This window comes from Solanum stenotomum, chromosome 4 (assembly GCF_019186545.1).
Source record: "Solanum stenotomum isolate F172 chromosome 4, ASM1918654v1, whole genome shotgun sequence".
NCBI classification, from domain to species: domain Eukaryota; kingdom Viridiplantae; phylum Streptophyta; class Magnoliopsida; order Solanales; family Solanaceae; genus Solanum; species Solanum stenotomum.
In genome coordinates, this window is record NC_064285.1 from 568441 (window position 1) to 592317 (window position 23877).

General features: G+C 34.7%; 2 protein-coding genes across 2 annotated transcripts; one reads left to right on the plus strand and one right to left on the minus strand.

Annotated features, from left to right (window-relative positions):
- Positions 1–502: 502 nt before the first annotated feature.
- LOC125862198 (ABC transporter B family member 11-like) lies at positions 503–6487 on the minus strand. Its single transcript, XM_049542211.1, has 12 exons — positions 6173–6487; positions 5637–5691; positions 5367–5542; positions 5062–5283; positions 4732–4970; positions 3736–4261; positions 3352–3625; positions 2223–3079; positions 1874–2140; positions 1516–1779; positions 1128–1421; positions 503–971 (listed from the first exon to the last, which is right to left on the minus strand). Exons 1-12 carry the CDS (start codon positions 6485–6487, stop codon positions 618–620), a joined length of 3843 nt encoding a protein of 1280 aa, XP_049398168.1. The 3' UTR covers positions 503–617.
- A 5762-nt stretch (positions 6488–12249) lies between these two features.
- On the plus strand, positions 12250–22675 carry LOC125862187 (uncharacterized). Its single transcript, XM_049542198.1, has 17 exons — positions 12250–12712; positions 13460–13554; positions 14316–14435; positions 15007–15096; positions 15170–15285; positions 15570–15669; positions 16204–16275; positions 16351–16398; positions 16474–16551; positions 16758–16877; positions 17122–17227; positions 19630–19793; positions 20197–20331; positions 20750–20880; positions 21161–21223; positions 21337–21415; positions 22351–22675. Exons 1-17 carry the CDS (start codon positions 12427–12429, stop codon positions 22402–22404), a joined length of 1857 nt encoding a protein of 618 aa, XP_049398155.1. The 5' UTR covers positions 12250–12426; the 3' UTR covers positions 22405–22675.
- Positions 22676–23877: the final 1202 nt, after the last annotated feature.

A 23877-nucleotide genomic window follows, 5' to 3' on the forward strand; every position in this document is an offset into this window, starting at 1 on the left:
CTCTTATTATTTTTCTTTAGTTAAGCTAACTTTTAGTTAATAGCAAGTAATTCTTTATATCGAGTCTGATATGATAATGTAAAATATAGAATAATAACCTACTATAACTATAAACAAAAAATGTATTCAATTATTTTATACGACTTAAATCCATATTTTCATATAAGGTTGCAACCCCCTCATGTCTTTCACCTTTAAGTTTCTAACTCTTGATGTTTACATTGAATCATACTACTCATAGTAGTTAAATAAGAATTAAGGTTGGAATATGTATTAAATAACTATAGTTTATATATAAGAGTATACGTGAAGACAAATGTCATGTATTTATTGGATGGTGTAATGAAAAAAAAGTATCTGATGAAATAATTGAAGTACGTGTAAGTTAGACAAGACACCACCATTGAGAACAAAATAAAAAATTGTATATGTACTGCTTCATTATTCATGTCTTTGTGTGACCTATATATAGGTCACATATTCAAGCAGTAGAATCAACTACTGATGTTTGAATCGGAGTATACCGCCTACATCATACTCCATAGATTTGTGGCCCTTAATTCTCGGAACTTGTGTGAATGCAGGATGTTTTGTGCACCGGGTGTCCCTTTTATGTACTACTTCATAGTGCTAGCAGACTTTGATACTAGAGAAGCATAAATACCATCTTGTCTATTGACCAAAGTTTCATGATTTCCTTTCTCCACAATGACTCCATCTTTGATTACAGCAATCACATCAGCTCCTTTAATTGTGGACAATCTATGAGCCACCACAACTGTTGTTCTGCCTGATCTTACTCTATCAAGTGCATCTTGAACTACTTTCTCAGACTCCGCGTCAAGCGCACTTGTGGCCTCATCTAGTAGTAGTATCTTTGGACATTTTACTATAGCTCTTGCAATTGCAACTCTTTGTTTCTGTCCACCTGATAGTTGTATGCCCCTTTCACCAACTACTGTTTCATAGCCCTGCACATTAAGTATATGTTACATGATGATTCTTTATCTGTCTGACATACTTGTGTAGATTTTAGGTATATGTGCAAATTCTAGAAAATGTTGAGCTTAACTGAAGAAATGAGGATTTATATAGTCGATCTCAACTTGTTTGAGACTGAGGCGTACCTGCTGTAAGCCACTGATGAAGTTGTGAGCATTTGCTAACTCAGCAGCAGCTAATATTTCTGCTTCTGTGGCATCACTTTCTTTTCCATATGCTATATTGGCTCTTATTGTGTCATTGAACAATATAGGCTCCTGGCTTACTAATCCCATTTGCTCTCTCAACCATTTCACCTTCAGCTTTTGAATTTCTATTCCATCTAATGTGATTAGGCCTGAATCAGGATCATAAAATCTTTGCAACAAGGAAATAACTGTTGATTTTCCGCTCCCACTTTCTCCCACCAGAGCAACCGTCTAACATAAAAGATAACATGTTTACATCACAATTGTTGTCAAATCGCGTAGCAAGACTGGAAAAGGATTCTATGAATAATGAGTTAGGATTTACCTCACCGGAGCTAATGGCTAGGCATAGATCGTTTAGGACTTGAACTTCAGGTCGACTTGGATAATTGAAACTGATATGTCGAAACTCAATGTTTCCCATCACATTCTCTAATGTCATTCCTGAGTTATCACTCGAGTCTATCTTGGATTGCCGGTCAAGAAGTGCAAAGATTGAAGAGGCACCAGTTTTGGCTTTGGTGGAATCAGGAGCAAGTCCACCTGATTGAGAAATCGCGGTAGCTGTCAAGCTAAGACCATAGAAAACCTGAAATTTAGAAGTAGGAAAGTTAAATGACAAAGAGAAGGAACTTATAGAGAGAGACTTGACAAAAGTTTTATGTTTGCCTCTCGAGACTTACCCGAAAAACCTCAGCAAATGTGACCTTACCGGACTCCATCAATCGAGCACCAGCATAAAAACTGGCAGCATAGACAGAATACAAGCAGAACATCGAAAAACCAAAACCTGCAGCACTCACTAGCCCTTCTTTTATTCCAGCTCTCACTGGACCTTCACATTTTCTTTTGTACAATTGCACCACCTTCTCTTCAGCAGAGAAAGAAGCCACTGTTCTGATACTTCCAACTGCTTCACTCGCAACTTGACTTGCATCCTCGTATAATTTCTGCCAAAAAATTTCACTTGCATAACTACTAATTGCTAATTTTACTTGCTACATTTTGTTAGTACAGAAGTTTGAAGCTAACCTTAGCATCACCGCCAAAACCACTAACGTATTTCATGTGAAGATATCCATTTAATCCAATTAGAGGAACCATAACTATCATTATGAGTGACAATTGCCAGCTTGCTTCAAGTCCAATAACTAAACCAGCTATAGCCGTTGATGTGTTCTGCACAAGCAAAGCGAGTGACTCTCCAACCATACCTCGGACAGATGCTGCATCTGTAGATAGTCGAGAGCCAATTGCCCCAATCGAGTTCTCCTTTCTGTCAAACCAACTAACCTCCATGTAAACTATCTTCTCAAAGCACATTAGGCGAATTCTCCGTATCAACTTACATCCTGCTACAGCGAAAAAGAACGTCCTCAAGGGTGTTGCTAGTAAAGTTGCCAATCCTAGACTAAGAAATAACAATGACCAAAATCTTGAATGCTTTCTGAGTTCATGAGCTGGCTCATAGAAAGTCTTGATAACATTAGAAAGAAGTACCCCGAAAATAGGTAATATTAGAGCATTGACCATTGCAGCTATGCAACCAAATAATAATTCTGGAATCTCGGGTTTGTTCATTAAGGCCAAGCGACAAATCGTGTTGTCTTTATCCTTACTCAATACAACTGTTGAATTAGGATCATGACATTCACCAACTGCTTTCTCTGCTGCACTAACTGAAATGGACGATGAATGATGGCTGCTATTCTCAATCCTCGACGAGCCCCTACTTGCTGATCGTGTCACAGGAATCTGCTGATTTATGATTATCTCTTCACTATCCAGTTCATTTGACTCTTGCTCTCCTGAATATTTGCTAAGCTCTTGCAATTGTATAAGCTGAACATATGCTCCTTCCTTATTTCTCATTAGTTCCAAGTGGCAACCTAAAAGTTTGAAAGGGATAAGAAATTAGCATTCTGAAAAAGACAAGATTCGCCGGTTAACAAATGTACATACATTTCTGCTAGAGTGAAGGGCCGAAACACACCTAAAGTATTCCGATTTTCGAGTTTCATATCTGAAGTATCAGGTAGGAAACTCCCACACCTGATAGTTCAGGTATGAAACTCGAAAAATCGGGATAATCACATTGGTTTCAGCATGATTAACTAACAATCTGGAATCCAGACTGGAAAAGATGGTATAAATGACTCACCTTTTTCGACGATCTTTCCCTCCTGAAGTACAGCTATTGTATCTGCATTCTTTACTGTGCTCAAGCGATGTGCAACAATAACCGTAGTTCGGTTGATCATGACACTATCCAATGTCTCTTGAACAATCCTCTCAGATTCTGCATCAAGAGCACTTGTAGCTTCATCAAGAAGTAGAATTTTGGGGTCCTTCAGTATAGCTCTTGCAATAGCAATTCTTTGCTTTTGGCCACCGGATAACTGATTTCCGTGATCGCCAACTCTGGTATCTAGTCCCTGAATTAGAAGGAGCAATGGCCAAAAATATTTTTTTATAAGCTATTGAGAAGAAATTTAGATAGCTATAACTTGATGGAAATTAAAATAAAACAACTCTAGAGTCTGACCTGAGGCAATTTATCAATGAACTTGGATGCATTGGCAAGTTGAACTGCATCTTTAATTTCTTCAAGTGTTGCATCATCCTTCCCGTAGGCAATATTATCCTTTATCGTCGAACCAAACAGCACAGGTTCCTGGCTAACAAGGCCAATTTTTCCCCTGATCCACCTAAGCTGAAATTCTTTGATATTTATACCATCAATTAGAACTTCACCAGCCTGTGGATCATAGAACCTCACTATTAGACTGATCACAGTCGATTTTCCACTTCCACTTCGCCCTACTAGAGCTGTCGTTGTTCCCTTAGGTATCGACACAGAGAAACCATCAAATATGCTCTCTTGTGGTCTTGCTGGATAACAGAAATGAATATTCTTAAGTTCAATGTCACCACTAATGTCAAGAAGTTTCTGTCCATTCATATCATAAGGATCTATGACCGGCTTTCTATTTATCATCTGAAACATTTTAAAAGCTGCAGTCTTTCCAGCAGCAAACGCATGCAAGCATGGAGATGCGTATCCTAAAGTACTGCAATTACAATGGGAAGAAATAATAAAAGATCAATAATAAGTAAATATAATTCAGAAAATTTAAGGCTTAGTATTGTGTTGGTTTCTGCGTCATATGTATCATTCATAAAGGAAGGCATAATACGTAAACATATGCTCAAACTTGTCCTGAGCTGACAAGTAAACGCTCCAACTTTGAGATCGCACATCAAGACACCTCAACTTGGTGTCAACTGACAACTAAACACTCTAACCTGTCCTTATTGTGTCTCGTGGACATGACATGAATTTTGGATGTGTCTATTGTAAATTGGAGATGAGTTGAGGTGTTTAGATGTGCATACTCGAAGTTGGAGTTTTTAGTTGTCAGTTGAGACCAAGTGTGTCTGTCTATGTATTATGCCATTAAGAAAAGTCAGTCAGTGTAGCCCTGCCCTCTATGGGTGATAAAAACTAAACATACAAAGAAAAAAGCAGAATAGAACCTACAAGGAGCCAGTCAGTGTAGCCATAATGACATTCATCACATCTCCTCCTGTATAGTTGTGTTCCAAAATCATTTTTGCACCATACCATATTGCTAAAGCATAACTTGCGTAGAAGACAAACATAAAAACACCGAAACCAAGCCCTGAAGCTAAACCCTCTTGTACACCAGAATGGTAGGCTTTGTTCAGAGAATTCTGATATTCAGAAATTGCTCTTTTCTCTCCAGTATAAGATGCAACCTGCCCGAACGATAAAGCAACTTAGTGAATGAGAACTTTTGAAACAGTTGAAAATTGAAAAAAAAAAGTGTCTTTTTCCAACTCTTCATACAGTTCTAATAGAGCTTATTGTCTGTTCAACAACAGTTGCAGCTTCTGAATAAGCAGTCTGTGCACGGGATGCTAGTTTCGTCAGAAGGATAACCAAGACAGCAGAAGATATGACAAGTGGAGGAATTGAAGATGACAAGACCAACGCTAGACGCCACCCCTTAATAAAAGCTATTACGAATCCTCCAAGGAATGTAGCTGATACCTGGATAAATTTTCCAACCTGCAGTTAAATGTGATGCAGGCTAAGTCTTCCAGATATATCAAATGATAATGATGTACATATGGCCTGTCTTGAAGATATACCTTTTCGCCAATGGCATCTTGAATAGTAAGAGTATCACTAGACAGGCTTTCGATAATAACACCAGTGTTAGTCTCCTGATCGAAAAATCCAATATCTTGTCTTAATACAGTTTTCAGGTATAAACATCTGATTCGAGCAGCCTGCCTTTCCCCCGTGACTGTCCAGCAAGCCACCTCTGGAAAGATGCTAGTATGAGTAGTGAGGTTTCTTGAACTTAAACAATGGCATGAAAATAGAAGAAGGTATATCATCATGGCAAGTATACGTACGGATAAATGTAGCAAGACCTGAACCCAGAGCCAGATATACGAATTTAACGGCTACCTGAAAAAAATAGGACAGGAAAGAAAGCATTTAAATGAAATAACACTGCCAATTCATCAAAACTTCTACAGAACAATCTAAGTATCGGATTATATGACACTCATGACGGAGAATGTGAGGATTACAGGCTCAATGAGGCATCAGGTACAAATCCATGAGGTCTCCTTACATGTCATGGACTCGAAATGTCACAAATATGGTATCAAAGTTAATTAGACTCCATGGTGGTGTGGAAAAACTAGGATACTATGTCCTTAAGGGTGTATGTGATGGCATAATGTCCAATGATGAAGGGGTGAGCTGATGAGACAAGTGAACATGACACGCGCTATTTTGGACTTCATGTGTCACAGGCTCACAGGCCACAGCCCAACGGCTGAAACTGTGATGTCTGAAGGGTCAACACGACAATTTGGGAAATGACAGATAGATTATCAAGAAAAGATAACCAGAATAGCATTCTATCGAAAATTCCTTGTACCTTAGAAACTTCATCAACAATTTTTTCGCTATCCACGGTCATTCCAAAGGAATCAACTAACTCTCCAAACAGTACAGCCATCAGGGGAAAACAGATTCCACTACCAACAGCTGTGATCATACCAATAACCATCAATGCATGATCTACAGGGTCAGCAAAGGAAAACAGCTTATAATATGGAACTTTATCAGCAGCAGCCACTTTCTGTTTCTCTGTCTTATCTGATACTCGTGCACAATTCGAGCCATCTGAGGATTCTAAAACTTCATTTTCCATGCTATCAATGCCTCGTCCAGTCGCATTCTCTTCTTCCATCAGTCTGATTCTCCAACGATCGTTTTATTACTAGCCTGTAAGCAAGATAATAAAGCATAATGAACATGACTTGTGAAAATGATAAAACAAAAAAAGTCAAGTCTTTTAGTGGTACAACATGAAGTAACTCCTCAATATTTTTTCTTAAAAGTATCTATCTAATGGGAACATATTGAGTATAATAATAATAACAAGAACATCAAGATTATGAAGCCAGCCTATAATTGGGATTATTCAACTATACAACAACAATGGCATACCAGTACGCAGCCTTATCCTTACCTTGTAAGGGTAGAGAGATTGTTTCCGATAGACCCTCAACTCAAGTAAAACATATAAGAGAAATACAAAGTGACTGTTTCCGATAGACCATCGACTCAAAAAAAAAAATGAAGAATGTTTGCAAGAAAGTAATATGATTGTCTTACTAGTTTTTACTCAAAGAACTTGCTGCTCTTGAAGTAGAAAATGAACTAAGAATAAAACATATATGAGAGTAACAAACTCTCTTTGTATTTATAGTCTTTCAAACAGACTTCAGATATATAATGTCACATCAAATGATGCTTTTGAGAGATAAATTAAAGATGTCTTATTCCATGCTAAGACATAACATAATTAAGTTAAAATATTACTTAAAGTTTTATAAACAGTCTTTCGTAGAAATGCAAGGTAAGGATGGTACAATAGACCTTGTGGTCCGCCCTTTCTCGAATCCCACACATAGCGAAAGCTTAGTACGCTGAACTGTCTTTTTTTAGGGTCACACAGTTAAATATAGTATAAGAGTACACATCGCTCAAGAAAAAGAAAGATATATTTTCTTTATTCACATGTTTGACCATTGTAAAAAAGTCAAAGTGTGAGTATAATAGGACGTGTTAAGACATAATATAATTAATATCCTGTGTGGCCAGGTTTCTAAGAAGACAAAAATGTTTATTTCAGAGATTAAGGTGTTTGATCAAGTTTCTCGAGGAAAAAAACAAATATTTTCTTACTAGTAATAAAAGTTGAAAAAAAAAAAATTCAAGAAGGATTTTTGTAATCTTGGCCAAACACAAATTTCGATTTTAAATTGGCAAAGTGTTTGATAGCGCCATAATAACGCTCAAATCATCAGCAAAGGGTATAAATTCCTTTTAAATATCCTCCAAATTTAATTAATTCCTTAAACAAATCGTCACAAAAAGTACCAATAATTTAGTTATTTAATTAAACATTCGTACGAAAGATTTAATATTCTAAAATTGTTATATGTTTAAGCTCAAAACGTCATAGTAATAATTAGTGAAAAAGACTAAATATATAACAACTCTTGATTAGTACTGTATTATTTTTTATAATTGCTTATTCTTTAATGATCTTTGGTACTACGTGATTGTTTCTTTCACTTTGTTTATCTTATTATCTTGTTATTGCTATTACTTCTTTTTCATCCCTCTATAAGTCGAGAGTCGATCGAAAATGCATGTGATCCCTACCCTTTTAAGTAGGGGTGGAGCTAGTCAGGAGAGTTCGGATAAATTAACTCCTACATTTTTTATACATGATTAAAATTATTTTTATGTATATAGTAGATGTTGAATCACCTTCGATTTCTTCGTGTGTTACTTCTTCATATTTTGAATTCTAAGTGCAAATTCCGCTACTGCTCTCAAGGTAAAGATAAAATCTACGTATATTCTACGGACCCCACACGTAGAATTATATTGAATATATTATTATTTATTAATGATGTATATGATGGAACTACTTTGCAATTGATTATTATAATATATCTTTCTCTCTATTTATTACTTAATAATGTAATAAATTAATATAATTTGATATAAACATATTATATATATATATAATTATTTTTAGGACCACTTTGGCTAATTCCATGGACAAGAGACTACAATTCAAAATTATATTACAAGTTTCTTATAAAAAAATATTTAACCACTCCATTGCTAATATTGAGGTACCGGTTACCATATTGAGCCACCAAAAATTTAGGAATCTTAATTGCATAAATTTCCAAATCGTAACTAGCAAACGCTGGACATGGCAGTCGATATACAAAGTATTCTGCATTTACATAGAGTTCAACGGATAGCACGTAAATAACTTACTCTAATATAAATATTAGTGATTGCTCTCATGATTCAAATTTATAGTCTATAAATCACATAAAGAAAATTTTACCATTGCTTCTTAAAATCATCTAGTTCTGGAAAATCAGACAAACCAAGTTTTCTTTTCTTTCTTTCTTAAAATTTTTTGTTTCGTTGATTATGTATTATAGAGGAACATAGTGGTGGAATGTTGGATATTCACCAACAGTTACCCATAATTCACTAGAAAAGTAATTAAATTAAGTAAATAACATCACACAAGTTGAACAAATAAATATATACGTCCTATGTGACATCTTATATGGCAATTTGAGTCTTGCGTGGTGTCTTACGTGTATTATATCATAACGGATGAACTAGCTCTTTTTTCTCTTTTAAGGAAGGAAGTCATCAGATTATTATTGTATGTCTATGCGCGCAAGACACAGAGACTTAGTCTATGAATATATATTAAGTATTAAAAATTATTATAATCTCACTATTTTAGCAATATATTATCTTGTCTATAAATATAGGAAAAAAAATTCTCTTCCTAAATATTTTTTGTACGTAAAATCTTTTTTTTTTAATTTTCTTTTAAATAATTTTTTTATCGTATTTTTTTGTTAAAGGCATCTTTATCAGTGATTAATTAATTACCCTATAGATAATCAAACCATTTTAACAAACTAATTTTAATTTCATAATAAGATTAAGGATACGGTGATACAAGTACGTACGGTAGGTTAATTATGATTTCTATACTTCTATTCAGTTAATTATTCTTATAATTAGATAAAAAGATTATTTAAAAGAAAATTAAAAAAAGATCTTACGTACAAAAAAATATTTAGGAAGAGAACTTTTTTTCCTTATATTTATGGACAAGATAATATGTTGCTAAAATAGTGAGATTATAATAATTTTTAATACTTAATATATAATGTATTTATTAAAGGGAAAAAGGATAAATATATCCCGAATTATCGTAAATGGTATGCAGATATCCCCGTCATACTTTTGGGACATTGGTGCCCCTACCGTCCAAAAACTAGAGCATATATGCCCTTCACTCTAACGGAAGACTAAATAGGGACATGTGACGCATTTTTATTCGTCAATAAATGTCGGATCAGTGGATAAGATTATGACACGTGTATGTCAATTAGTATAAAGGGTATATATGCTCTAGTTTTTGGACGGTAGGGGCACAAATGTACCAAAAGTATGACGGAGGGTATATGCATACCATTTACGATAGTTCGAGGGTATATTTGTCCTTTTCCCCTTTATTAATTAAATTATGGTTAGAGATTTACTTAGGAAAATTAAATCTTAACCATTTATTTTAACCTATGCCATGTGTCACTAATCCAAATAGGAACTTGGGGAAAATGGAGAGGAGCCGGATCCGATTATAATGTTATGAAGTTCATCAAATTCACTACAATAAATCAAAAAATGTAACATGTGATAAGACGAATTATAAAATTACTGATGTTAATCCTGTTAAGACTTGAGAATATATATATATATATATTTTAAAATGAAATATTGTGTAAGTCAGAAATAAAAAAGAAAAGAAAAACTCCTTTTTTGGATATTTTTTCTTCATTTATTTATTTATATTATTTTTAATAGCCCAAAAAGTTTTAGAATTCAATTAATAAACTTTTCATCTCTCATTATAATTGTGTTCTTTATTATATATATATATATATATATCTTAATCTTAGTTATTGGTTAGAAGCGTTGTTCTATTTATTTTTTTTACTATGTCGATTAACATTTATGCAAAGGTATATACATATTTACGTAAGCACCTCTTCAAAATTAGAAATTCTATTTATCTATTTTTTTTCTTTTTTGAATTTTTCTTCCTATTGATTTACTTTATCTTATTTATTAAAAGTAATTGTAAAAAAGATAAACAAGTACTTTTATTTGAAGAAGTGGTCCTTCAACACATCAATTTTAAAAAGAAATCTTATTGAAGAGTACAATAATGTTCTTGTGGTCCATTTATTCTCAATATTCAGAAAATATGATATGGACAATGCTATTTGTGGTTTTTTTTTCTTTTGATAAGTATATTTATACATGTATTTATGGTTCTTTTTCTTAAAACATTTAGATTTAAAAATAAATAAATATATAATATACACAATAATAGATACAAAATCTCTTGAAATGCTTTTCTTTCTTTACTTCCTACTAAGAAAAATAATTAATTATTTTCTTCACTTATAACTACACCACACAAGTATTTATAGAAGACTAAAACAATTTAAAGTGATAAAAATATCATAGAAGAATATATAAATGAAGCATTAATATATATTTGGTGAAAGATTAAAATATTTGACTTTGACAATTAAGAGCTTTTAAAATATAATTGAATTGAAAGATTAATCAGCGCCAAAATACGAATTAGTTCACTAGTTAAAGTACAAATTAAAACCTTATAGATAAATATATATAAATTTCAAGAATCTATGTTATATTTACAAAATCTAATTATATTTTTTTCCCTATACATGTTAAAAAATTTTGCTAGGAGTGTCAAAATCAAATCATTTTTTTTCTCTAAATATAAGTTAAAAACTTTGTTAGGAGTGCTCAATCAACCTTCAAAAAAATGACTAATGTAAAGATTTTTGCTAAGAGTTTCCAGCCAATCTATATGAATGCCTATAATATCCATCAATTTGGCAAATTAAAGACAAATCAAAGGAGATTTTCAACTCTTACAAAATCAATCATGACTAAAGGTATGTTCCTATTTTATCTTATTTTTGCTATAATTGTGTATGAACAGAGGCGGAGCTAGGTCGGAGTTTGTGGGTTTGGACGAACTCAATAGCTTTTTCGTAGATCCTGTATTTTTACTAGAAAATTAAATAAATATAAATATATATTAACTTTTGAACTCGGTTCAGTGGTAAAGAAATAACTATAAAATGCTAAAGTTTTGGGTTCGAACCACCCTTAATCCGAACCACTCTGAACCATCCTCTCTTTTAGAACCTCCAAATTTTTAATCTTGACTCCGCCTCAATGTATAAGTTAGTTTCAACATATGTAAGTAGACTAATCACATAGAATAAGAATAATTGAAATTTTGTGCAATCAACTAAAGTTTGATGGGTGATAGTCTATTTTTTCTCTCACATTTTTTAAGCTGAATTACATTAATCATCCTTCTATAGTGAAAAAAATACTAATATTTAGTGGTTATCAAGATTTATTTAAATTTCTTACTAAATAATTGGGTTATAGTTCGTATATTTAAATTCACGTGTTCTATTTCTCGTTTGATGTATTTGAGAAAGTATCTCACTTTTGTTATTCAGTAATATAATAATTTTGATATTCTATATGATATGTTTAATATTATTAGATTTAAAATAATATTAAATCTAGTATTATAGTATGTAATCTTAGTGAATAGAGTAATCGGTATCTTTTACTTGGTGAGAAATAATACTGTATATCCTCTAAAATTAGTCTAGGTGCACGAAACAATAGTTCCGGTTTCGAATGCTATTTCTAAAAGGGCATTTGAGTCATTTACCAAATCTAAGTTGAACCCTAGGTGATGTTTGGTTTTGGTTTTAAAATATTTTCAAAAAATCTTTAAAAAATAGTGTCAACCTTTTGACAAATAGAGAAAAAGGGTAAAAGACTCAACTTTTGCGATCATTGGTCGATAGAATTTTGGTAAAGTATACACGTCATTCCCCGGCGGCGAACGTACCGGCGACGGAAGTACCGGCTAGTGGTAGAATTCAACTTCAACCGCCGGCAAACCGGAAGAAATACACACAAAAATCCACGCACATGAGCTGTTCGACAGTTTGCCAAGCTGTAGCAAGCTGTATGAGTATACCAAATAGTACTAGTAGAAGTCCGGCCGTATTCTCAAATACCCAGAAACTCGATGGTGCATTGGTGTTCCGTTCATCTGTTTCGTATAATCGAGTGAATGGATTCTCCTCCTGTCGCTGTAGCGCCACTACATCGGTTCCTCCTGGAGAGGATGTGTTTTCTGTTGTCACTTCTTCCACAACCTCTGAAGTGGATTACCTTGGCGAAAGCACAAAAGGCGATTTGAATCTCAATTTTGGTACATTACATTCCCAATTTTGAGTTCATGTGTTGCACCTGGATGTGGGGTTGGTGATATTTCCTGTTTTTCCTTGGCATGTTTTTTGTGGAGTGGAATACAAACAGTGATGCTTGTTTGTTCGATGTTCGATGAACTGAATACAAATTTGGTTTGTCATTTTCCGGACTCCCAAATTAAAAAGAGAGGATTTTCGCCTGTTTAGTACTTTGGTTGAGCTTTTGAATTGATTCTGAGTAGTTAAGTAAGTGTTGCTAATAGCTTAATTATAAAAAAAGGTTTAGCTTTTAGAGTGATTATTATGGTTATTCAAATATTCCCTCCCGCCCTGAGCATGTCTTCCAGTTTATATGATGCTCTTTCCAGTTTGGTTCCACTAATAATATTTTTGTAGGTAACTTTCAAGAATTCAAATTCATTTAACTATTTGAATTTTATATTTTGATTTTGATTTTCTTGATCAAACTAATGTTTCAACCACTTAACTTTGTGTCAAGTCAATCACCGAGATAAAATGGAAGAAATGGTGCATGTTTAGTAATCACATGCATTGGAAAAATAAAAGTTTTGTTGATCACTTGCATTTGAGAAAAACAAAAGGTGGATTTTTATGATAACTGAAGTTTTGGTTTTAATGAATGAAATTGAATATCCAAATTAAACTTTTGATGCATATAGTATTGTGTTGTTTAACTATTATGTTTTGAACTTGGCAGTTCCTTACCATTTTTGCTACAAACGATGCAGGAATTGATGGCAAGGCATTGCAAGGCCCTGTTGAGGAGGTGGCAAAGATGGAAACTCAAGAAGCAGAGAAGTTGCTTCAACACTTGGGCATTCCGGTACTTTAATAGTGAACTTGTCTTTGTATTGCATTTATCAAGTTGGCATTTTGATGTTTGTATCAATTGCTGAAATTTCTGACATTGGCTAAATGCTTTTGCTCAGTGTCAGAGAACTTGTGTATCCCATGTTGCTCCAAAACAGTGTCGATCATCTGCCCCTCACGTTGTCTTCCTTTCATCCTTGAGTGATGGAGAATATGTCTGTCCTTGCATGTCCATTCACTTTTACTTTTCTCATTTTCTCCCTTTGGGCTATTTTTCCTTGTCAACACTTCAGCATTTTAAAAGGATAGAGCTTATCTCTTCTATTATACTCAACTTATATTTGAGTGTAATAGAAATAAAAATTGGAATATAAAAGAAAAAAGAAGGGAGAAGAGGCTGTATGTTTTTATCAGTTCAATATGTAACCAAAAATGTGAATTGTTCTTCTTTAAAAGCTTTGAAAAGGTTCTATTTTAGTTGCCAAGATAAATAACTGAAGGAGAAGGGTTAAAGCCTAAAGGAAATGAAAAGATGGCCGGATCGTGGGTGGGGGGTGGGGGTGGGTCTGCACTCTATACTCATTGAAATGCTTTACAGAATGAAGTGAGAAAAGTCATGGAATCTTAGCATCTTATTAATGGCTATCTTCTTGCAGTGTTTATGTAGCATCTCTGATGCTTAAACTCACTGAAGATTTATAACCTCTTATTTTAGAAGCAGTATTGGCATTGGCATGTAAATCTTAGCAAATTTCTAACTCACATAATGTGCAGGTTCCATATAATGCTCGACATTCGCCACGTGGCATATTTTGCAGCCGCACATTAAATCTACGATCAATCAGTGCAATTGGATATGATATGGACTATACACTGATGCACTATAACGTGATGGTACCTTTTAGTTCTTGTTTCATGTGATGTAAACTATTAGCTCATGTTTTCTTTGTTACAAATTGAGGCTAATGTTCATTGCTTACACATTTATTTCCTTCATTTGCCACCACATCTATTGTTTGCTTGATTGTTGAATTGCATATGACAATGTTGTGCCATAGCAGGGAACTAATCCTATAAGGCAGCGTAGGCAGTTTTTATCCATATATATGTTTTCTCTGTTACCAATCCTTTTATCTTGGTGCCTGATGAAGCTCTTATTTCATTTATGTGTTAAGAGGATTAAATTCTGATGATAAGAAAAAGTGCTTTATATGCGTTATCAAAAAAGAGAAAGTACTCTATTTGCCCCAAATTCATTTATCTTTTTTTTGAGTTGCAATTTTTTTTCCAGTTTTATTCTCTTAGATTGTTGTTGGAAGTGCCATGACCGACTAGCATTTAGATGTTTAAATTTAAAATACGTTGCTGTCTTGTATATTCTTTTTGTTGTCCCTTGAGTAGCTTTAATTGTTTTTGTATTTGGCATATGTTACTGGTGTAGTATGATTAAGTCCATAATTTACAGGCCTGGGAAGGAAGGGCTTATGATTACTGCATGGAGAATCTGAGAAATGTGGGTTTCCCTGTGGATGGGCTTGCATTTGACCCTGATCTGGTATAGTCTGACCATGTGATCATGCTAATGGTTTATCTTAATACCCATTTGAGGACATTTCATTATAAAACAGGTGATAAGAGGTCTTGTAATAGACAAAGAGAAAGGTAACCTGGTTAAAGCAGACAGATTTGGATATATCAAGAGGGCAATGCATGGAACAAGAATGCTTTCAACTCGAGAAGTGAGGTATGGCTTGGGCTTTTGTGTCTACTTGTCAGCTCAAAATATTGATCCATATAACCGTAATTCTAGCAAAGATCGTCCACAAAACGTTGCTTTGCAAATTGGGAAATAGAAGCTTAAAATCTATTTGCTTCATGTAAATTTTTGGTTGATGGGTGCAGACTGCACTACACAGCCAAAAGTTTTATTTGCTCCATGTAAATTTGAATGAATGTTCTACATTTTTATGTGCTCTGGAAAATTGGGTAATGTTTTGGTTAGTGTCTCATATTTTCTATGTTTGGAAGTGAGATCTATGGGAGAGAACTGGTTGATCTGCGTAAGGAGAGTAAATGGGAGTTCCTCAATACACTATTCTCAGTTTCAGAAGCAGTGGCTTATATGCAGGTAGATCACTTGGCCTCCCTCAGTATACATGCCATGACTCGATACTAAAAGACATTATTTCTTCATGTTTGTCATATACATTTGTTAGTTTTTTTTTTCTTGTGAAGGGATTTGTATGACTTCTATCTCTTCTTAATGCAGTTTCTTTCCTTGTTAAAATAAGATGTACTGATTTAGTAGGTTGTGACTTGTGGGTTTTCATTATTATTGTTATGTTTCTTTCTTTAGGTTGAGACATTTTGGTTATCTATTTTCTAGTTGTTTTAGGTTTTCTCTTGATCATAAGAAGTAGATGCTTTATTACTGAAGTGGTTCTCTTTAACCAAATTTATAGATAGTTGTCTACTCCTTTCTGTAGAGGCTGATATTTTGCTTAATTTATTTGGACAGAACGGTTCATCCAGTTGCTTGTTTCTGATTAATGATGATATTTGAATTGCATAAATTTATTGAACACCTGAGGTTTCAACTAAAAAGAATGTAATATTGCTTCTTCTGCACTTGCCCTATATCCTAGACATGTCTCTTTTGCAGTTGGTAGATAGGCTGGATAAAGGAGTAATAGGACCAGATCTCTGTCCAAATGAGTATAGAGGGCTTTACAAGGTATGGTTGGATGCTGTGTGTGAATGGATTGTGATGTGAACCTTGAGTTTGCCAACCTTTTTGTATTCTATTTAGGCTGTCGGTAAGGCACTCTTCAGGGCACATGTAGAAGGCCAGCTGAAGGTATGTGTTTCATTGATCCATTGCTTCACATGCCGGGAGCTGCAAATATCACTCTAAACTATTTCACCCATGCAGAGTGAGATAATGTCCAAGCCTGAATTATTTGTGGAACCTGATCCTGAGCTACCTTTGGCATTATTGGATCAAAAGGAGGTATTTCTAACTATATCCATTTGATTGATTATCACAGTCTATTTAGAGCCTTGCATAAATAATCTTAATGAATTTAGCATAGCAAGTGTAGAAGTCCAATAGGACATCAATTGGGAGATAAGTTGTCCAATTTCTTATTAAGATTTATTAATCCCCTATCAAAAAATGATGGTTGATTCAGCATCTAACATTTCATGTTTTATCAGGCTGGGAAGAGGCTCTTACTGATTACAAATTCAGATTATCATTACACAGACAAAATGATGCAGCATTCATTCAATCGATACCTTCCCAATGATATGAGCTGGCGAGATCTATTTGAGATGGTGAGTAAGCAGAACAGGATTTTGATAATAGCTAATCATTAAAGTCTTTATCTCATAGTGTAATGCTTTTGAAGAGAAGTTTATATAAAAGATAATTTTGTCAATGCCAAATGTCATTGTTAGAATTTGATGGCTAACTATTTTGACTCCTTTATTGCTTCCTACAAATTTAAATTTCTCAGGGAAGTGTTAATTGTTAAATGGCTCCATAACCAAATGTATTTTCCTTCTTTACCCAATACAGGTTATAGTCTCAGCTAGGAAGCCAGAATTCTTCCAAATGGCCCACCCAATGTATGAAGTGGTGACTGGTGAAGGTCTGATGCGTCCTTGTTTTAAAGCTCGCCCAGGTGATTAAACTTCTAAACTGATGATATGAAAGTCATCCCTATTTTGGATAAGTAAATGAAACTCGTCTTCTCCTCCTGTCTCATTCTAGCACAATTTATTTTTTCAACATTTTTTGCCGTCTTTGTATATGGTTAGTTAAACGTGAAACACTTTTTTTTATTTCTTTCAATAAAAAATGTCATCTTATTGAGATATATGTATTTTGAAAGTTCGACTTAAAAGGTCACTGTATCTGCTAAGATTGTCCTTAGAGTTGGTGCAAGTAATATCATGGAGGTATTTTCTAACCTGTTGCAAATTACTAAACTTGTGGTTTATCTTATGTAAAATTTGAGAAGAAGAAAAGGCTTCTTTCATATTTCAGTATGTCTTTACATACCATGAGAAGGGGTATTTATACAAATGGTCCTAACTAATTAAGGAAAGACAATAGAAATATTTTTTTCCTATAATTACGCTAGGAAAAGAAAAAACGGAGTCTCCTCAAATCATGCTAAATATAATACACAATCAACACCCTCCTCAAGTTGGAGCAAAGATGTCGTACATGCCCAACTTGCAAACCAAAGTATGACAAGTCTTTTGGCTGAGGTTTTTTGTAAGCACATCCGCTAGCTGTTTTTCTAACGGTACATAAAGTAAACTCAAGGGTCCACTAATAATTTTCTCTTTGATGTAATGTCAATATGTTTTGTTCGATCATGCTGAATAGGATTCTTAACTATACTAAACTCTGTTGTCGCAGTACAAGGAAAGTTCCCTTTCTTCAGACAATCTCGAATTTTTTAGTAATTTTAGTAGCTAAAGAAGCTCACAAGCACCTTGGTCCATAGCTCTATATTCTGCTTCCAGACTTTATCTTGCAACTACACTTTTCTGCTTACTTCTCCAAGTAACTAGGTTCCCTCCTACGAGTGTACAATAACCAGATGTAGACTTCATCTAGTTCTATTGGGAAGTGACCTTGTTTAGAGAAATGCAAACCTTTTCTTGGAGCTGATTTCAGATACTGTAAAATGTGAAAGACAACTTTCATATGAGGATCTTGGGGATCATGCATGAACCGACTGACCAAGCTGACTTCATAGGCTATGTCTGGTCTAGTATGAGAGAGACAAACGAGTCTTCCGACCAGCCTTTGATGTCTCTCCTCATCAAGCTGACTTCATAGGCTATGTCTTGGTCTAGTGTGAGAGAGACTCGCATAATGTCTTTCTATGCTCTATTTTTTTTTACAGGTAACATTTTTGTGTATTCATAACAAACTACATAAAGGGTGTGTAGTCCCCCATATTTACATCCAGATGAGCAAAAAAATAAGCTCCTAGTCCTTAATCTTCTCATAAGGAATCTAGTACAAGTGTACAACATAAATTGATTCTAACTCTTCCATTAAGCTATGTTTACACCAAAAAAAGAAATGCCTAAACATTTCATCTTTAGTTTCTGTATACTAATGGCTTTGACTGGAGTAAATTATCAAATCAGGTCATCCAAACACCCAACAGTCTCCCCTTGAATTCTTCTTCCAGAAACTAGGGAGAATTATCTATTCTTTTGTTACTCTTCCAACGAAGAGGTAATGATGTAATATTCAAATAGAGCTCAAACTCTTGAAAGATAACATCCATGCTGACAAAGGATCACTTGGAGGGAGGATGATAGCATTTGTACCCTTTATGTGTAGGAGAATATCCAATAAAGACACATTTAAGGGCCCTAGGATCAAGTTTCTCAGAATTCCTAGTGTGAACAAAGCAGACACACCAAAACACCTTCGGAGGAGCAATATATTAATACTCACCCTTTAAAGTTTCTAGAGGCTCTGAAAATTGAGGATTTTAAGTGGCATTCTCTTGATAAGGCAACAACTACAATGGTATCCCCCAGTAAACTTTTGGTGGATTCATGGTAAACAATTCTGCTGCTAAAGATTTGCCTGGGGGTTAAGCAATGTTCCTGGTGTAGTTAACTTCTGATTGGAGAAGCATGCTGACCAAGTTCTAGATAATGGGCTGCCATAAAAACTAATAAAGCACATTGCAGTGCCCATAATAACTGGCCCAATAGCGCAACAAATGACCCTAACAATGTATTTAGACTCCAAAAAAAGAAGATGAAGGAAAAATAATATAATAGAACATTCTCCAACTGCGTCATGCAAAAATGATGTTATATTTGTGGATGTAGGATTCTCTTTGTGCTTGAAATACATCTGACATTTCTTGCTTTTAATTTAGGATCAGAATTTTGTGGGTGTTAGGCTTCTTTGAATTTTCATTTGTGAGGAGTTTTCTCCAGCGATCACCATCACATTTGGTCATTAATGACATTTCATATTTTCTTTCGAACATGGATAGGACTTGTCCATTCTAAGCAGCAGCTAATAATTTTCTTATAGGTGGATTATACTCTGGGGGAAGCGCTCAGATGATTGAGAGTTCGCTCAATGTTCATGGAGATGAAATCTTATATGTCGGTGATCATATATATACTGATGTAAGCCAATCCAAAGTTCATCTACGATGGAGAACTGCTTTGATTTGTCGAGAACTAGAAGAGGAGGTTAGTTAATCTTCATCAGGTCTCTGGAATGGATTACAATTGTTTATTTGCTTCTTTTTGCTCCGTTAGTTGGATTTGGGGGGTTCCGTTCTGTCATGACCTTTGGAGTTTAGTGTCTACCTGCTTTGGATTTTGTTATGATCCAGTTCTTGTTTTCATCTTTGTGTCTTGGCGCCATTTTAGAACTATCATTGTTTGGTTCATTTTTCGACTTCTCTGCTTCCCCCCTCCCCCCCTCACCCCCACCACCGTAAAGAGACTTCATTGTTTCCACCTTACACGTACCAGTAATGAAGAGTTATAGATTTAGCAAAAAATGAATCATAGTGAATTAGAGATGGCTCTTTGACGATTTTGTTCTGTAAGACTGCTGCATATGATGCCTTTTATTCTTGTTCTGCAGTATAATGCGTTAATTCATAGTCAAGAGGAGAGAGCTACTTTGATAGATCTTATCAATAAAAAAGAGGTTTTAGGTGATCTCTTTAACCAACTTCGGCTTGCTCTTCAGAGGAGGACCGAGGGACGTCCTGCACAGGTAAGTGTACTAGTTCTAGCATATGCATATTCTTGCATTTCTGTAGATTAAACTTCAATTAAAATATTCTTCCTCCTGTTTCATGGTTGCAGTAGTATCTTCAATCTAATATTCACCGAGGAATTAATAAGTAGTTATTGACATATTGCCTGGAATTATGCAAATTAAGTGCAAAGAATAATCCATTAACTCTTGATATTGTATAACATACTCATAGAAGGTGTTTAGCACTTTCCTTGTGGATTGCTCTCGTTGGGGGGGGGGGGGGGGGGGGNGGGGGGGGGGATGGAAGAAAAAGTTTGGCTCTCTAAAAAGCCTCATTGTAGTGTCTTTAATGACTTGTGTGGGTTACTTTGTGCTACCAATTTTGTTACTTGATGTAACCAGTTTAAACCTGTATTCTCTTAATATGCATCAGACCCTTGCTGCCACACGTATGGAAGATAATGAACTCACAGAAAGCATGCAAAAGCTACTTGTTGTTATGCAGAGGCTAGATCAGAAAATTGGTCCAATGTTGGATGAGGATGGAGAGCTTTTCAACAAAAGGTTATTTGAGGATTTTTCTTTTGAAATAACCTGTCCCTTCAATTCAGCCTCAGATTTGTTATACTAGATTACTTTATTTATGGTTTCATTAGCTCTTAGTTGGCAATGTAATGTTCAGAATGAGTTAACATCACCTTGGCTAAGTTTAACCTATATAAGTTGCCTGGAATATTTACTTGAACATCTGCATGTTTTCTCAGATGAGCCACAGGCATGGTTTCTTTTTCAGTTGACGAATTTGGACTTGAGGGTTATCAATCTGTCTTATTTTCTCTTTCAGGTGGGGTTATCTTTCACGTGCAGGCCTGTGGGATAAAAGTCACTTGATGCGTCAAATCGAAAAGTATGTCAATGTGCTGTGACAATTTCTGTCACTTTTTACGACCTATTAATTGATTGTAAAAATTTTCTTTAAGCACTTTTGACTGTTTTTAAAAAATTCTCTTGAAACTGCAGATACGCTGATATTTATACGTCCAGAGTTTCAAACTTTCTCCACTATACACCTTTCATGTATTTCCGTGCCCAAGAACAGGTACTCAATGGCAATTTGAAATTATGAGTGTTCTCTAATAAATAATATCAAGCAACATTGAAATAGGTTGAAACTTATTACTCCCTCCAGTCCAAAATTAGAATGTCTTTCCATTTGGGATGTTACTGAATATTTGAAACCATTCCATCTCTGGGAATATGAAGGTCAGTGTTGACCAATTGAGCTTGAGGTGAATTTGTTTTTGCTTTCCTAGAGAACATGTCTCATTCATGCTAGGAAATCTGGATTTTAAATAATAAGCGGTTGCCCCTTAAATCAAGCCTTAGGTTCCTTTCAAAATGCTTACAACGTAGTTTGCTGGTTGAGTTCATCTATTTCCATATCCTTGGTCATGCCTCGGAAGATTTCAACCATGCCTTCTAATGGTCTGTAGACTGTAGTAAAGGCTCACTTGTATGTACAATTTGCATTTCTTGTTCTGTATGTCTTGTCACCCAAAAATTTGGTCAGTAATTACTTTCGAGATGTGTTTTCCCTTCTTTCATATAATAGACACACAGTTAAGTTGCATAATTTATTTGCGAAGGACAAAAATACTCTTTTTTTATGGTAAAAGGCTAAAAAACTTCTTCACTTGACGATAAAAAGTAATAGAATAATCCTTCTGAAGTTATGGTGTGATGTAATTCCCAAAGCATTGCTAGTTCCATTCAAATTGGAGGAACAAACCGATCTCTTGGAATAATGGGTGAACTATTTCTTAAGCTGCACTGATATTGTTCTTTAAATTGAAATGCCTCTTCCATTTCTGGCAGCTCTAACTCTATTAAGTGGCTTATATTGTTCAATCTTGTTTGTTGGACAGTGAGCTTGTGGTTACAATTCGGATATAGTAGTCTCTGCTAATTGCTGTAGTCTCTTTCCATTTAGACATACATTTACTCTTTTCCTAATGTACTTCATTCTTCATGCAGAATCTTGCTCATGATTCATACACATTTGACCATCTACGACGTGAGGAGAACTAGCTGATACCAGGAGCGGCAGAATTTCATTATAACTCTATAGCCAATCCTTGTTGTATTATATGTAGATGTTGTGTTTGGCATCCTCCACTCTTGTACTTCAACCCCACAGCCCTGCTACAACTTCTTGTTGCAGGACTCCAGTATAAGCTATCGAATGTCATAGCTATGTTATTGTACAAGTAAACAGTTGAGGAAGTTCATAATAATAATCCCTAGAAAAACTTAATTATCAAAATTGACTCATGTTTAATGAAATTTAGCTCTCTTTGATGATCCTCTACTTGCATTTGTTTTTGCTCCTCTGATCAGTAATTCTTTATTAAGTATCAATGGTGACATTGTTGGATGTTGTGTTATAATTAGCCTATACATCTGGCGTTCGGAGCACCCAAATTTTTTTCCTCAAAAATCTTTATGAGTATCTCTGTAATGAAAAATTTCCTCAAAAATCTTTATGAGTATCTCTGTAATGAATTGGGAACCTTCATGTATATTCACACCATTTATTAAATACCCAATTCCTGATTTAGAAGTCCCTTTTTAAGAATTGCTCAAATTCTCTATTTTTTCGTATGTATTAGCCCATGGAACACCCAAATTTCTTTCTCAAAAAGCTTTATAAGAACCTTCTTAATGAGTTGGAAAACTTTCATGTATACTCACATCATTTTTTAATGCTCATTTCTTCATTTACAAGCTTTTTTTAAGAATCACCCAAATTTCTCGTTTTTTTGTGTGTGTTAGCCTATATATTTGGCACATGGAGAATCCAATTTTTTTTCTCAAAAAACGTTATGAGGACCTCCGTAATGAATTGGGGAACCTTCACGTATACTCACACAATTTTTAACACTCATTTCCGCATTTACAAGCCTTTTTTTCAGAATCGCTCAAATTCCCCGATTTTTCGTGTGTATTAGCCCATGGATCTGGCGCTCAGAGCACACACATTTTTTTCTCAAAAAACTCTAAGAGGACCTCCGTAATGAGTTGGGTAAGCTTCATGTATACTGACATCATTTTTTTAATGCTCATTTCCGCATTTACGGGCCCTTTTTTAAGAATCGTCCAAATTCCCCGATTTTTCGTGTGTATTGGCCTATAGATCTAGCGGCCGAAACACCCATATTTTTTTCACAAAATACTTTATGAGGACTTTCGTAATGAGTTGGGCAATCTTCACGTATACTCACACAATTTTTTTAACGCTCATTTTTGCATTTGCAAGCCCCTTTTTAAAAATCGCCCAAATTCCCTAATTTTCAGTGTGTATTAGCCCATGTATTTGGCGTGCAGAGCACCCAAATTTTTTTTCTCAAAAAACTTTGAAAAGATCTCTGTAATGAGTCGAGGAACCTTCACGTATGCTCACACCATTTTAACGCCCATTTCTTGATTTACAAGTCCTTTTTTAAGAATCTCCTAAATTCTCCGATTTTTCGTGTGTATTATTCTAAGGATTTGGCGCCCGGA

Bases quoted from the DNA above. Each gene is read 5' to 3' on its own strand.
- LOC125862187 (XM_049542198.1), top strand. From the start codon at position 12,427: ATGAGCTGTTCGACAGTTTGCCAAGCTGTAGCAAGCTGTATGAGTATA. The intron at 13,555-14,315 runs GTACTTTAATAG...CATAATGTGCAG, and splicing joins TTCAACACTTGGGCATTCCG to GTTCCATATAATGCTCGACA. The intron at 20,332-20,749 runs GTAAGTGTACTA...AATATGCATCAG, and splicing joins CCGAGGGACGTCCTGCACAG to ACCCTTGCTGCCACACGTAT.
- LOC125862198 (XM_049542211.1), bottom strand. From the start codon at position 6,487: ATGGAAGAAGAGAATGCGACTGGACGAGGCATTGATAGCATGGAAAAT. The intron at 3,626-3,735 runs GTCAGACTCTAG...CTTCTAATTCAG, and splicing joins TCATTGATAAATTGCCTCAG to GGACTAGATACCAGAGTTGG. The intron at 3,080-3,351 runs GTGAGTCATTTA...TCAAACTTTTAG, and splicing joins GGGAAAGATCGTCGAAAAAG to GTTGCCACTTGGAACTAATG.